Source organism: Melospiza melodia, chromosome 1 (genome assembly GCF_035770615.1).
Source record: "Melospiza melodia melodia isolate bMelMel2 chromosome 1, bMelMel2.pri, whole genome shotgun sequence".
NCBI classification, from domain to species: domain Eukaryota; kingdom Metazoa; phylum Chordata; class Aves; order Passeriformes; family Passerellidae; genus Melospiza; species Melospiza melodia.
In genome coordinates, this window is record NC_086194.1 from 123406459 (window position 1) to 123422946 (window position 16488).

The 16488-nt window shown below is 40.5% G+C and overlaps 1 protein-coding gene across 2 annotated transcripts in view; it reads right to left on the minus strand.

The window, feature by feature from the left end:
• Positions 1–16488, minus strand: part of ARHGAP28 (Rho GTPase activating protein 28) — a 76711-nt gene that overhangs the window by 19388 nt on the left and 40835 nt on the right. For both annotated transcript variants that reach the window (XM_063166438.1, XM_063166436.1), the window contains exons 2-5: positions 16222–16421; positions 11469–11686; positions 5851–5938; positions 3774–3931 (exon numbers count right to left, since the gene is read on the minus strand). In XM_063166438.1, the coding sequence (XP_063022508.1) occupies positions 3774–3931; positions 5851–5938; positions 11469–11686; positions 16222–16421 (664 nt within the window). The remainder of the gene's footprint in view (positions 1–3773; positions 3932–5850; positions 5939–11468; positions 11687–16221; positions 16422–16488) is intronic.

Consider the following 16488-nt stretch of genomic DNA (forward strand, 5'->3'; position numbering starts at 1 on the left):
CTTTGAATGCGGTTGAAGTGGCCGGCACGGTTGATCATGGATATGGTTCTGTATCAATTGTGTGTGTGCAATGAATCCATGCCTGCTTTGCATAATGCTATTAACTTATGAGGTCTTACAGGGGAGTTCAAACTCAAGATCTGAGGAAAAGCCCAGAAACAAAACTGCTTAGTTCAGAAGCCAACCTGCCAACTTAGGGGTATTTTTTATTACTCAAGAAAGCTTAGAAACAGGACTTCCAGCAGCCAACAAATAATTTATTCAAGTAGACTTAAACTAAATGATACTGAGTAATTTGGGGGCATGTGAAGATGTCTACATATTTCAGAAACTGCAGTGTCAGGGACCAGAGCCAGGAATGTTGCATCATAACAGATGCATTTGTACAAATGTCAAAAAGAACAAACACCCATCAGTTTCTGACATAACTGTTAGACATAATAACAAATTCATAGTAAAAAAACATGGTAAAAAACATGCTTTTCAAAGAACTGTGGATCTTTGGTATTGTATTTTTTTTTAAATTTAAACCAGGCATTGTCAATAAGAGGCATAAATAAATAGTATTACAAAATCATCTCATCCCTTTAGGGAACTGAGTGGAAACCCAGTCTCTAGTAATGTTTTGCTTCTGGAGATTTCAGCTCAGTCCTTCATTTTTTTTAACAAATTTAGACTCAAAAGATTTAACCCATCTTTAATTTAAGCCAGTCAAACTGATTAAGAAAAAGGTAAACAAAAAACCCTAAACTTTCGCCAGATTTCAAAAGGAAGAGAGTATAAAGGACACCTAGATCATGTAGCTTAGGACTTCATAAACTACACTGCATATGGTCTTTCAACAGGGGTTAACAATAATTGGGGGAGAAAGAGTGTAGGGAATGGAATAACTTTTTCACTTGCTGCCTGGGGCATTTTTAGCCCAGAATATTCCTCCTTAGAATGCACTGTTAGCTTTTTTCTGAGACTTATTGTAACAAAAGCTGCATGGGAGTTAGCCTTCTGAAGAAACATAAAATACTAAAGAATATCTACACATTCTGATTCCAGTGATGCAAAAAGCAGTTGAAATGCAATAAATCACCTTGAAAAAAAGGAAAAAAACCCAGACTGTATACATATATTTTCTGGGGGGGAAGAGAAAAAATTCTAAGCACTACAAAACTGATTAAAAAGGGTACTACAAAGATTTTCCACAGTGGCTGTTTGACACCTAGGGGTCACTATGATGTGATGCTGTGGTTAATACAAACTTTGGGGCTGGCTCTTTTTCTCTGTCTTGTGTCACAATTTTCCAGTGGTTTTTTGTGGGATCTCAGCACCTCAGGACTGATGTGCAGAGTCACCGAGATAACCCTTGGGGGGCTTGGAGGTCCTGGAATGTTGCCAGAAGTGTCTGGTGGCTGGACTTTGATCCTGCACAGGAGAAAACACCTGTATGAGGATGGGAGTATCTCACGGGGATAAATGGTGATGGGATAGGTTAATTAGAGTGTGAAACACAGGTTTTAGAATTTCGGTACAGGGGGGTCTAGAGAAGCAAGATGGAGGAATTGGGGCGTGTCCTGTCCTCCTTCTTCTTCTTCTTGGCCTCCATCTTCTGTGGTGGTGGTGGCACTTTGGGATTGGTTCTTACTAAAAGTGTACTTGTCAATAAGGGTGAAAGGCATTGGGGAAAATAGGTAAATATCTTATACGTAGTTTTAGGTATAAAGATAAGTGACCGCCCCGGGGGCTCGCAGTGTGCTCACGGCTAACATGCTGTGCGGACCTCTGTCGGGCCGAGAGAAAATCTTGTAGATAAAAACTAATAAACACTGAAGACCGAGAAAAATCCTGAAGACTCTTCTCGTCCTTTGGAGCACGGGCTGTCCCAAGGCCATCCCGAGCCTTTCCAGGCCATCAGAAGCAGCCGAGAACAGGACAGCTTTTCTTACAGTGGTGTAATATGCAAGTCTGAAGGAGGCTGTGCTATCCTGAAATTAGATTACCAATGTTTTGGCTAAGGATTGAGTCTGTGTTTTGCAATGTTGTTTCTGTGCAGGGTACTCAGACTTGTACTTCTGTGGTATCTTCAACTCAGTCACACGGACCATGGTCCCACATTGGAGAAATCACATGTACTCTGGGGAAATCCCTATGCTCCTGGGGATGTTGAGTTGACTCTTGTAGGAGACAGAGGACTCCCTGCTGCAGGGGACAAGCTATTTTATGATATACAATATCTGTGCAGCTCTGTACACACCATCAATGAAATTGGCTATGTTGTCAGGCCCACCCTGGAGAAAGTGTGATGTTCCACAGACTCCAGTGTAGCCCGATTGTCCTTCTGAGTGTAGGTGACTGGCTGCTCAGGGTAACAGAGTGAGAGGAGATTTTCTGCTGAGGCCCATTATGGTCTGAGTCATCACAGGAAAGAACCAAACACCACGAGCAGCAGCAGCAGATGAAGCAGGGGAAAGGCCAACATCAACAGCCATGATTGCTCACTTTTTTCAGAAATGCTCTGCAATGACCTGGCATGTTTCATGTGTGGCCTTCTGAGCTCATAAAATTATGTCCTGCATGCAGGGCAGTTCAACTCCAGCACAATACTGGCATTTTCTCAGGCTTATCAATTATGAATCCACAGATCCATGATATTCAATATGGCATCTTCTCTTCCCTCTTTGTCATCAGTTTCCCTGTTCTATAAACTGGGAATTGTCTGTGCTGTTGCAGAGAATATTTCGTGAGTGTGCATGTGGGTAGTAAAGACCAAAATCATGATGAGTGTAGAGATGCCCTTAGTCACCACCAAGTTATCCCCACCAAAAAACCCCCAAAAATCCAAACAACCAAAAACAGGAAAAACCACACAGGGATTTCACATAAATTATGTAATCTATGTGGTGTCTTATCATTCAGCATAGAAGCTTACTTCTGCATCTCAGCTTATTGCTTGATGGAATCTGAGATGGACAACAGACTAATTCTCAGATAATTCAATCTCTGTGTGGATTGTAACAATTTCAGATTAGTTTGGGACCTCAGGACATCATAACATCCAGGAAATTTTTCCAAATACTTTACAGCCACTTCATAAATGTCACTGAAAAGGTGGTACTGGAAGCACTAAATTAATGCTCCAGTTTTCAGTGATGGAAGTTGTGAGGGCTGATGTGAGTAGAAAATTTACTTCCATGACTTCATGACATAATTCCAGATAATGACACAACTGCTCAGTGCATGTCTGGTTGGATGATATGGCAAACTTTTCTTGAACAATTTGTGTAGATTCTCCTATAGTGTGATTTGCACTCAATACTGACTGGAAACAGCCAGTACTGCTGCAGGAACAAGGTTTGCTTTCCTCCCTTCATCTGCAAAGCAATTTTAAATCCACATGTTAACAAAGGCAAATAATCTGTGGGGAAAAAAAGTAGGAAAGCAGACAGATAACAAAAATGGTTGTTAGTTTTAATGCCAATAAGCAGTTTTTATTTCTGGGTGAAAAAACTGTGGATGATGCAATATTTGAGGACTGAGTTACACATACTCCTCTGGGTGCACATGTTCATGATGGGAACAAATGAAAACCTGGCTTGGATATCTGTATTAACTTTGGGAATCAGTCACAGGCAGTAGGCAGGCACACAGAGAAGCCTCTACAAAGCACACACTGCCAGGGCCAGATCATGTATCTCAAAAGACTCCACTGTGCTGGGGATATGAAACAGGAAATTGCTGTGTTAAAGAAAACAATCGAGGAAATATATGGAGAAGAAACTTACTGGCAAAGCCAAGTCTTCCTTTTTGAACCTCTGGTTTTTTGGCCACTCTTGGGTTTTCGGAAGGACTGTAATGGATTCTGAGAAAGAGACATCATAGGAGAGCTCTTCTGTTATGGATGGGCTGCCTTTATCTGTTCCACAGTCTAGACAGCTCTTAGCTGAAAATAAGGGAAGTAATATATGAATAATAAATTGCATTTAGTATGGAGACATTAAAAATTTGAACCAAGAAGACAAAATTCTTGAGAAAGTAATAAAGGAAGTGCTTCAAAGAGGAATTTCAGTGCAAACCACAGCATGTTCCTGTTTTGTCTTGAGGAAATAACCCCTTAGAAATAAAATCCCTATTTTCGTTTTAGATTATTTAACTTGTTGCTTTCTGTGAGAAAGATAGTCAAGCTGGAACTTCCTGTTTATCAGGAATTACCAAGTTTTTTTACTCCATCCTTGTCTTCCCAGGCCAGCAAACTGTGGTGGCACTTGTCAAATGAACAATTAAAAATAAAAGATCTTGACAGAAAAATGCTGTTGACACAGTTTCTCAAGTTACTGATGACTTATATACAATCACAAGACATTGTGCATATATTTTATGTAGTGACATACACATTTCTCATTTTTGATAGTTTAAGTGTATAGCATCATAAAAGGACAAACCATGCAATTTTCCAGTTTGAAAAACACTATATCTACTGGCATTTATAGTAGATATTGTGAAATGACTTAATGCTAAAATTTAGTCACCTCCTTAAATCGCTGGATGTCAGAGGAAAATTTTTGAAATCAGTACAATCAAGTCCAGAAATATGCTATTGTCATGGAGGCCAAAGTGTGAAAACATAAATGAGTTAAAGGGTTGCCAGTTTTCCTGATGGATCTCTAGTATCTCAGAAAAATTTTTAGTTTTCTTGTAAGGTTCAGCTCCTAAATCCATTTGGGATGGAGTAATAAATTTAATTGAAAGTGAAGTAAAATTTCAGCCCCCAGGACTACAGAGAAGAATTTACTAACAGGACACAAGTGTATTCAAAAGCCATGGCAATCAGGAAGTGAATTAAAAAAAAAATTACATGTCTTATAAACATGTAATTTGTTTTAATTCACTGCACCATGTTCTCTGAATCATTGCATTTACAGTTACAGGGACTTTTCTGCAACACTGCATATTTTACAAGTTTGATATGAAAAAAGTTAAGTGTGTTATTAGGTGGCTTCTGGTTTCTGAGCTGTGGCTTTAGGTGTTGTCTAATGTCCAAGCCATTTAAGGTGTTTTCCATCTCTCTTCCCACCTCTCTTGGACATGGCACCACAGACTGCTCACGGTACCTCTGGGCATTTGGTTCCCCATTTGTTTCAGTAAAACTGCTTGCAGAGCAGAAGTATCAGCTGAGCAGCTTTTGCCACCAAGGAAAATGTCTGTGCCACTGTATCCAGAGGTAAACATCCAAGGGATTAGTTTAGAAATTTGGGTATTAATATCCCTTTATTTAAGCCCTGAACAATGGTGATGGGAAGAGCTTTCAAACTAAGAGATGAACATTCTCATGGAAGATTGCTGACAATTATCCAGACACTGTGTAGAGGGGAGCTATTACTTTCATTAGTACTGCCAATCACTGTCAGGGCAAAGAATTTAAGGCATACCACCATTCATAGATCAGAATAACAGGGCAGAACTAAGAAAATTATAAATTTCTAATACTACAATTTCTGCAGTACTAGAGAAGAAATGTGGAGGAAATATACTTTGATTTGCAACAAGAAAATACACTGATGACATATTTTGGACAAATTCTGCATGATATTGCTTACAGATTATTTTTACATTCCCAGCTTTGCAATGATCAGCATTTTTAGATGCTGATGCCTCAAGGGCAGCAATCTGTGTCTGTACAACATTGACCTTTAATGGCAAACTTTGGTTCCTGCATGACAATAAGCTGACAATGATTTTGAAGAAATATACATAGCATTGCCCCAACATGAAAGAGGGGACTAACCTCTGAACCAGAAAAGGATCTTTCTGTCTGTCATTCACTAAGAGAAGTGAACACTGGTTACATGTTGTCATACTCACAGCTAACTGATTTCCAAACTGGCTTCTGCCCAGGAAGCTGGATACCATTAGAAGATACTGGTGACACTGGAACTGTCTCAAATGTGGGCTGATAGGCAAGGAAAGACGATCAGACTGCAGTGAAGGCAAACGTCTACGGACAGAAACTGCTACAGTTCAAGCAAAGGTGTATCATTCCCAGCTTATACTCTCTTGACAAGATTAAACAATCTGTTGTGATTCTTCAGAGTATAATTTTCAAAGCCATGCCTGAGAATCAATCTTCCCCAGACTGCACAGATTTGGACCGTGTAGAGGTCAGTAATACTGCAGCTTTCTGTACCTAATGAGTCCTGTCCTATAAAATGACTGAAATTAGCTAAGTAAATTGCTGTACAGAATTAGGCTAACTGAAAGGTCCTCCTCAAATTGTAATTCATCCTGGCTTTAATAATTTTGGTCACAAATCTTTTTGAAGACTCTTTGGCACATGTTGAATACCCGCTATTCCCAGGGACTTGTCAGAAATCAGTCAGTCTGCTACCTCTTGTGATTTGGGCACCAGAAAGCTATTAAAGGATGGATGTCCTCCCGCAGGTTATACACTAATACTTTTATCAGTGAATTGCAACAAACAACTTGAGGGAACAAAGAAACATTTTCCATATTCAATTCATTTCTTTCCACTCCAGAAACCATTCTGCACTGCTGAGAGGTGGCTTGGCAGACCAGAGGGTGACTTTCAAGCAGTGTCACCTCTTCTTAGCAGCGGAGTTTTGGCCTTGTCCTTAGCAGTTTTGTGGCTCATAAAGACAAATCTGAGTGTTTGTGTTCCATGGGTAATAACAGCTCAACTATTCATTCTTGAGTAAAAAAAAAACAACAAACAAACAAAAACAAGATCAGGAATTATAAAACTGCTCTGAAGGTTACTCAGTGAAAGGAACTACAATGTGTACATTTTTTCTGCTGTTATTTGTATCCTTGTGGGAAGAAACCAGCCCTCCTCAAACCTGCTGTCTCACACACCCTGAGCCTGATGGAGCAGACCCAGTTTTCCAGCTGAACCTGTAGCTGTAGGCCCCCACGAGCCCTTAATAGCAGCTCTTTTAATTGCTCTTTAAATTGCTAAGTCAGCTGTTTATCAACAAGTAGCAATGCCTCAGGGCAAAAATTCTGTTTTCCCCAGTTGTAGTCAATGTGTGGGAAAAGTGTTCAGGCTGTCAAAAAATGTCAGATATTTAAATGACAGGCAGCTCTTCTAATTGGAAGCCTGAAGTAACGTTTCAGTTGTTTTATCCAATCTTATCCTTTAGCTATTTGGGTAACAAAGTCAAATGTAACAAGAATAAAATCTCTCCTGAGAAAGTCCATTCAATGGCTTGTGAGCTTGATAGCAAACAGGATCTGAGTCACATAGGCTTCCTTTGCCAGAAGACTGTAAGGACCGTGGATTTTTTAAAAAAGAGAGCTGGATACTCATGATAAAATCCCACAACATTTACACAAAAAGCTTCAGGACATAAAAAAGCACCATAAATTTCATGTGGGAGTATAGACGTGGAGAGGATTGCTGAACTTGTCTCAGCAATTTGGGAAAATCAACCATAAAAGCAGATATGCTTCTGCTTAAGACCCAGATGGAGAAATTAATGGTAAATATTAGCAACTGGCTCATCTACTTTCAGCGCTCAAAATGTCTGACCCTTTGAACAATACTCAGAATAGATTTATGGTAAATCAAATTTATTTAGAAAAAAACTCTTCCAGCCTTGTTACATGGGTGAAATGAGTCGTGAAGCACCTGCAGTACCCTGGTTCTGATAAGCAGGGCAGAGCTGGCAGACACAGATATGGAAGATGGAGTGGACTGCACACTCTGCCTGGCACCAGCAGGACTGGCAGCAGGCAGCCCTAGCCTGGGGAACTGCATAATGTGAACTGTGCACAATAACTGGGGTACCTGAAAATCTCATATCCTCAGTCCCATTTCCCAGCCTCCACAGTGAGAGTCTATAATGAAACCAAATCTATGTCTCTTTTGTTAAAATGTCTTCCTTCCTCCCCGCCCTTACTTTTTTTTAATGTTAGAAAGACTGGGAATAAAACCTTTTTAATGCATGAATTTAAAGATCCAGATTATTTCTGCAGGGTAAAAGAAAATTAAAGAACTTTTGAAGACCTTTTCCCAATGAATGTGAAAGACCAAGAGTCAAACTGTGTCCTTAAATAAACTGGGACAGCTTTATTCATTTGCCTGAGGCTTCAGCAAAGGTGAGGCTTCCCATATCCTTATTTTGACTGAAAGTGATTCATTAGACACACTAAAAATGAGCCCACTGTTTACTGCTACAACATACACAGGATTGTCCAATGGGAAGATGAAATCAGAAGAGCAAAGGAGAGGATGGAGATGAGGAAGACAAACAGTTCTTTAGTAGCTACACTCATTGTAGAGATGTAAAACCAAACCATTGGAGCACCAAAGAGACAGAATTTTATTTTCAGCCCTGAAGCTAAAGGAAATAAAGGCAAAGGAGGATAACCTTATAGCTGTGGCCAGGATACAATTTGCCCATGCTTTGAATATATTCACATTTCCAAGCACTGCCACCACAAACACCTTTTCATGCAAATAGCTCTGGGTTAGTAAGGGATTTTTCTTTAACTAGGACATGATTTTGTCATGCATTGATGTGATGAAGTAAAATGCTTGTAGAAAGTCTTCAGGAGTTTTAGTTAATTACAATGTACAGGGTTGGGCTGTTAATGAGCACAGTGCTTCATCTCCTCTGTCCAATAACACAATGAATGTATGTGTGTCCCCCATTTGTATGCTGCTGTTGATTTTTCTAAGCTCTGAGCACTAGCAGAGCCGATAGCTTCTGATGGAAGCAGCAGGGTACCAGCAGTAAGGAAAATCAGGCCACTGTGATTAATAAACCATCCAATTTAAAACTCAGTAGTGTGGCTGTCAGTCGAGTCTGCTGGCTGTGGACCTGTCTGAAGCAGAGCAAAAGCACGTCAGCTGGGACAGGCTGCTCTGCTTGCCAAGGCATGGCTTTTGTAAGCACAGGGCATTGTGGTACCACAGGGGTAGCATTTTGCCCCTAGGGATCACAGCTCCTTTCCAGGACGGGCAACAGAAAAAACCAAAAAACCCCTAAAAGCTATCAAAACAAGAAAAGGAATAACTGCATTTCCTTTTATTTCAGTCCATTCTGTCTGTTGAGGGGAACACTCCTGCCAGGGGGGCATGGACCTCAAGGCAGGATGGCTGGAAAGGCAACTTTTGTTCTGTGCTGACCCACGCAGAGCCTGGCCACTAGGCAGTAGTAGCAAAACATCTAGTAGGAAGGGTTTTTTCAGAACAGAGAGGAAAAAACTAGGGCAAATCTATCTTCTTCTTCCCCCACTCCAGATGACAACTAATTTATGCCTCTTTAGTGGTCCCCTAAATCTCATCTCAGGTGACCCTAAAGAGCTAATCCCCTTTTCTCTCATCATTAGCCAAGGAAGAGAGTAATCCATCCTGTGACCCATCCCTCTGGGCTCTTGTGATTCTTAGGTTGTTGGGAAGAGATGTAAATCCACTCTCCTAATGGGGAGGATTATAGAGTTAAGTGAAACAATTAGACCTGATTTGCTATTTGCAGCATGTTTTGTTTACTTCTGCCCTTCCCAACTAAAAGGCAGGATGGGAAAGCAGAACTGCATGTCATTTCAAGCAGTCTCTCTTCCCCAGCTGTGCAGAAAAGATTTGCTTGTCCCCATCTCCAGCCACTCTTTTCTTTTGGCTGGGTTGTTTCTAATGTGCTTCACTTCCCCAAACTGATAAATCTCAAAGATTCTCTGGCAGCTGTAGGACCATGCCCAAAGAGGCAGCAAAGCTCCAGGGACTGCTGATACCCCCTTAAAAAGACTACCTGGGAAACCCTTAGGTCAGGGACTCAAGCCCTCCTGAAGTGTGTTTATCCCTGAAGGGCTGATAATTAGGACAAAGTTTCTAAATCCCATAACAAGCAGCAGAGATAGGAGCACTGGTGAATAGGAAAATTAGAGTGCTGGGGCCTTGCAGGCTTTTAGAACTAAAACCTTTCACAGGCTGCTGGAGGGAGGTGATGGTGTGCTCTGCAGTTGTGTTTTGGCATCTGGGTTTTACATCTAGGTCAGCACCTGCAGAACTGCATATTTTTGTGGGAAGAAGAATTAGAAGACTTAATTACTGATTTGATCTTATCTTTTAGACTTTCACAATGCAGAACTAGTAAGCAAACTGAATTTTGGAGGACGTAAAACACTGATTTGAAGTGCAGCTGCTCTGAGCATCCAAATTCCTTTTGCAAGTGAGAAACTTTATCAAGTTAGAAGGAGAAAATAAGCAGGTCAAAACCAAATCAATAACGTTCCAATCTGAGAGGAAACATACAACTCTTATTTGGCTGACTTAAATTAATTAGGAAACTGAAGCTTTTGTAAAAAAAATTATACACTTTATGGTTTACAGATACTTGAATCAGGAGAAGTGAGCTAATCTAACTAGAAGTACCACTAGCTTTTTAATGTTCATGCAAAAATGCCTGATATCTCTCATTAAAGAATGTCTGCCCATAGGAAAGTACTGGATGCTTCTGGATGTATTAGTGGGATATGTGCAAGAGGTTCAAAAGAATCCAGATATTAAATTTGGAAACAAAAAGTTTAAATATCTGGACACTGTATCTTTGTAATTTTAACATAACTATGCAGCTACAATTTTTGTTCCCAATTTTTTTTTTATTACTCCAGGATATCAAGCCTTGAGGAGATGGTAGAACACACAGGAAAGGACAAAGCAATGCCATAATGAAAAACAGTTTGTGGGAGTTTCATAATGGCAACAATTTTAATATTAATTTCAAAGGTGAGCTTGTGATCTTATTGGTGACTCCCATTTAAGACATCATAAGTGATAAATATAAAATCATGTGTGTTGCTTTGAGCAGTGGACTAAACTCACACAGCTGACTACATTCACCAGAATCAAAACATGTACTGACAGGAACTGGTGTGTTCAGAGCTATCCTCAGGGAAAAGTGGATGAAACCTCCAGAGGTACTGCTGATTTCTGAAGCCATGAAGCAAATGAACAGTAATAGGTTTTTGTTTGCTATGTAAGTGAAATGTAACTGCCAGTGTACAAGTTACAATCGTGCTGGCAGGTGTTTAATTGCTCATGCATATTTGAACCCCAGTTGCTTCATTAGACAAGTTTTACTTCACCACTGAGACTGCTGAGTAAATAGCAAGTGTCCCCAGAAGCCATCAAAAATTTGAATAGCTGCCAAGAGTAACTCACCAGTTTGCAAAAAATAAAGGAGCAAATGTTAGTCTTGACATGAGGCTGCAGGAGGATGGCTGGCAACAGATACAACTTTAAGTTACAGGTTAGTTACAAAACTGTACCACTGCATTTGGTTTTTTCCTTTCCTCTCAAATGTACTGTATACAGCATTAAAAGTCTGGTGTTATGGTCAGAAACTGCTAATGACTGCCTGTGCATTGTTAGCAGGAAAGGGTTCCTGTCTGGCACAAACTTTGGTGAGCTACTTGCAAACTGCATAAAAGTTAAGATCAAAGGCATGCGTGGGGACACTTACAGAAGAGTCACTGGTGCCAAAGATGTCTCGCACATCCCGGACTGTGTGCTTGTTCTTCTTCCTCAGGGTCTGAGTGTAGGTGTTGTACCTCTTCTGTACAGCTGCAGCTTGAGTTCTGGTCAGAGTGGACAGCAGGGCTTGGCCATCCTCCTCTTCAGCTCCTGAGATCAATGTGGATAAACCTACATCTTGCAGCCATTCCGCCTCCAGCTCCCCTTCTGTGGAGGAAGACAGCATGTTAATAACCCTGGCAAGAAGGGAGAGGGGGCTGAGGAAAAGAGTTGGCATGATGGACTGCTATCACAGCCTTTACCTTGAGAATACTCTAATTCCAACCTTTCTTAGGCCACAAGGGCAAGTTAAGTTAGGTTTATAAACATATTGTCTTCAAAAAACTTTCAGTTTATCAGCATCTGCACAAGAGAGGCTTATGAGGAGAACAGAAGAGGGATTTCATCAGCATATGCATGTGAAGAAGGCAGCAGAGTAACCAGCCTGACAAAGCAAGGTCCCTAAAAATTAATTCGTAATTCAAAAGCATAAATCCCCTCAGTTCCCATTTATGCCACGCTCACCATTTGTAACATGGTGTACTGGAGAATTTATTTCCATTTGGCTGATGGAAATAAAATTGGCGTTCCAATTCAAATAAACAGAAATACTGGAGGTGTGCATACAACAGAATAATGGATTTGCACTCTAGTGGCGCAATTCCAGAGGGTCAGCTGGTAGAGAGTGAAGAAGCCACACTGAGAGAAGGGTGATGTCCACCTAGTCCAAGTGCTTGTTTTGAACAAGATGACTAAGAACCAGGACTGCTCACTAAAGAACAAGGGTCAGGAAGGGCTAAGTGTCTAAGAGGTCATGTAAGGGAGGAAGACGCAGAAATAGCCATCCTGGCAAGCCAGGTATCACTCTAACTTCTAATTATTAAAGACTCATTAGCACTGTACACCTCAGCGTTTTTTGGGATCTCAATGTTAATACTTTCTTTAATCTGTTCAATACCTGCTTCCCAACTGGTTCAATACTGCAATTGATTCCATAGTAAGGGCACGCATTGTGGGAAGAATTGTTTTCTATCCTGGCACTGTTGGACATGGCAGATGCTTCTGGCATCTTTTCACAGAGCCACACCTGCAGTCCTCTCACTACCAAAACCTGTCCATGTGAAGACAATATAGGTTTTCAGCTTGCTACCTGTTACCTGAAATGAATGTGCCTTGTCACTATCTGGCTGTGGAAAGGTCCAAGTCTACCTTCTCTGAATCATTCAGTAATTTTAAACTTTGCTCTTACTGCTTTTTGATTTGTGCTGTTTTTAAAATAAACAGTCATAGTATTTTAAAATCTCTCTTCACGTAGGAGATTTTGAGGACCTTCATTTCAGTTTTGTGAGCAATCCTAGCTCAGCAGTAAGCTGCTTGACACAAGACAGTAATTTCATTCCAGCCCTGACTGAAGAAGAGGTACTACAAATAAACATGTCAAACAGGAAATGGATTAATTTGCAGCATGTTCTATAAAACAACTCGTCAATGCTCTTATTGTTCTTGTCCCAGCACCAGTGTTAATGGCAGGTTGGTATTTCCACTCTCCCTTTATTGCCTCTTCTTGACATCAGAATGCAGGCTGATTGATGGACACCAGTTTGCTGCACTTTGGCAGTTACATACACAAAAGAGAAAATTACAGGACTGGGCTGCAGGGACAAGCAAAAGCATCTTATGCATGTGCCATCACTGACTTCATTGTTAACTGCCCTGCCTCTTTACAAAGCACTACAAAAATAGCTGCTTCTAAACCCCTGCTCTGTGTTAGCCAGGGGTGTGACCAGCCCTGTATCCCATGAAAGAGCTTGTCTCTGCTCTTATCCTTTCTGTATCCACAGACAGGATGAAGACTGTTCCTTTTCCTTCTCTGAAAGCTTTGAACCAGTGATTCTTCTGCCATTTTCACTCTTCTTTCTAAGAAGGTCTCTTCTCTTTCTTGCGCACTGCTGTTGGAGCCACATCTGTCCATATTTCAGCTTTTAAATAACATTAATTCTGGCTTTTGTCCTGACATATTCTTTCCAAGAACTGAGCTTGTAATCAAACTTGCTATGAAAAACATCAGGGCAGACATTAAATTCTGCCTGCTTACGAGTCACCCTGTGACTTGTTTTCTCTGGCTTTTCCCTTTTCCTGTTCCAACCACACACAAACAATAGACTAACACATAATGACAACAATTAAAGGAGTAAAAGTATTAAAGAGAAGAAATTATTGCATTAAAAAATGCTCAAAATTTTATGACACATTGGTATTAAATTAAAGTTAACCCCTCCCCTCCCCCATGTGGCTTAAGAAGGCATTATTTTTAGAGTTTTAGTTACTAATAGAGCACGACGGTCTTGATACTGTGTTTGATTCTGCAGCACCAGAAGACAGATAATTGAGAGAGTAGTTCTCTTTTTCTCATAGAGTTTGCTAGGAAAGACATGTGTCTTGCTTTGAATCTCAGATATAACCTGAAACAGCCCAGAGATATAACCTGAAATAACTCCCAGCATCCAAGCCTCGTAACAAAAGTTGTAAAGCAATTCTGCACAGCATGGGCATCTTAAATACACCACGACTTTCGCCTCCCCTACATTTTCATCCCTTGTGTCACTTGTCATGATCTTCTGTTCCTTTTTTTACTGTATTTGCTAACATCAACAGAATAAGTATGCTGTTGTCTGCCCTTTGCACATGATGTCTGGCAAAGCACACTGAGGTTTTGACAGTCATGCCTGCCTGGCTTCTATCACCCTTTGGCCTCCTTCTTAAGGATCTTCATCTTCTCCTCTCAAAGACATCTGAAATTAATATTTGCTTTTATTTTGCCCTGAGGGTTTCCACATTGGTTTTTAGTGTTTTGATCACTGGCAAGGAGTATTATCCTATTAGGACCCTAATATAATTCACTATTATTTCCAAGATTTATGATCCCAGACTGAATATATTCCTGATGTTAATAACCAGGACAAGCACTGCCTGATTGTGCGTGGGTGTATGCAATACATATATATGCATTTAAGACAACAATATGAAGGTAAATGAAGTGTGGAGATGTATTGCATTTTGACTTGCAGACTCATTTTTAATTCAGGGCAAAGGGGAAAAAATCAATGTGATTTCATGAGGTGTACTCAGACAAAGAGTAACACGGGACTGCAGCAGAGTTCAGGCAGTTGAGAAGATTTAGTTTAGCACTGATGAAAGTGATGGAAAAGTTTCTGGAAAGTAAGATCTTGTATTGCCTTGTCCTATTAAGTTATCCAACTTGGCAGCTCACAGATTTGTGTCATTCCCCTGACTGTGCAGAGGAGTCAGGGATACCTGTTAGTTCGTGCTGACAATTACATGGAGGAGGCACCAAGAGGCTCATGATCTCCTTAGGGAGTCTCCAAGCTGAAGAGTATGACCAGACAGGAGTTTTCCCAATAAGAAACAGAGGAGTGCAGAACAGTGGATTTAGGCCGACTGATCATAATCCTCACAGCAGACCAAGATTTCTGGTGGTCTTCTCCTTTTGCTTCCAGGAGAGTCCAGCTGGAAACTAGTGAATAGGAGGTGTTCCCCATGGAAACAGCACATGGCTGGAGCTAGATACCTCTGCATGGGTTACTTACCCTGACTGGTTGCATATTTGATTGCTTAACAAATAATAAAGCAGTACTTTCCACCATTCTTCCTGGTAGCAGAATTAATGACATCCCATTGCATGTCAAGGTAGGAAAAATACATCATTACTCGTGTTAATAATTGTATGGAAAGAGCATGCCATCGTTTCAAAATCTATCCCTACATCAGTAGTTACCAGACCAGGGAGCCACAGAAGGGTAGCAGCAGTTATCAGCAGGTCACAACCTCAGAAGAAATTTGGTTTCATTGTATAGTAACACCTGGTATTTTGTGTTACACAATCTAATACATTTGTGACGGGGGTCCTAACTGGAAAAAAAAAAAAATGGGAACCACTGTTCGAGGTGTTATCAAATCATCTAACACAAAGGTGCATTGCAACAAGCTATCACATACTGAATGTTTTTCCAAACACAGTGCCTAACGAGAGGGGAAAACATTAAGGTAACAGAATGAGGCAGTAATACCTTGCAGGACATGTTGTATAAGCGATGAATTAATTTGGTCAAGTGAGAAGCCCGAACAATATAGGCATCCTTACATTCACACTTATCTCTAAACTCTCCTTGAATGGTATCTTAATTGGGCAATCTCAGAGAAACAGGCAGATATCAAATTCCTGATAGGAGAATACTACATCTAACCAAAAACTGCTTCAACGCTTTAATTATTTCTGAATCATATCCTATGAAAAGACAGAAAGTTTAAAATTATAGCATACTAAATTAACATTTTGCTACTTTAAATGTTTTGGTTTAATCTATTTAATGCTGTAAATTTAGTTTTCATTGAGTACCTCTCTTTTCTGAATTACACTGTATCTGTCTTCCCAAAGCACAAATAAAATCAATGCAACAAAACTTACTTCAGAAGTTAATTAGTGGCTCCAGTGCATAAACCAGACAATTATTGTTTCTTGCCAGTGGTTAACTGTGATGTTCATAAGAGGAGTTACAATGATTATAGACCCAGACCAGTACTTCTGCTCAGACTGAGTGACGCGAGGAAGGAGATCAGGCCACGACCCTTTAGAGAGGAGGCAAAGCCAGGGAACGAGGAATAAGTGGTGTTCATGTGCTCACCATCAGCAGGTTTGAACTCCAAGAGCATTGCTTCTTCAGGTCCATCTTCTCTGCTCTCCTTGATGCTCTCCACCTCACACCAGAAGTCCTCCATGGAAGTGCTGTCCATGGAGGCCTGAGAATTGGAGCGACTGAAGGCAGGAGGCACTGACTCGTTGGAAAGCATCCTGTTAATTCTTCGACAACGAGAGAAAGACTTTCTGAAAAGAGAAAGCCATATAAAGAAAATCATCTTTCTATCACGCTAACTTGTGCCATTCAAACGGA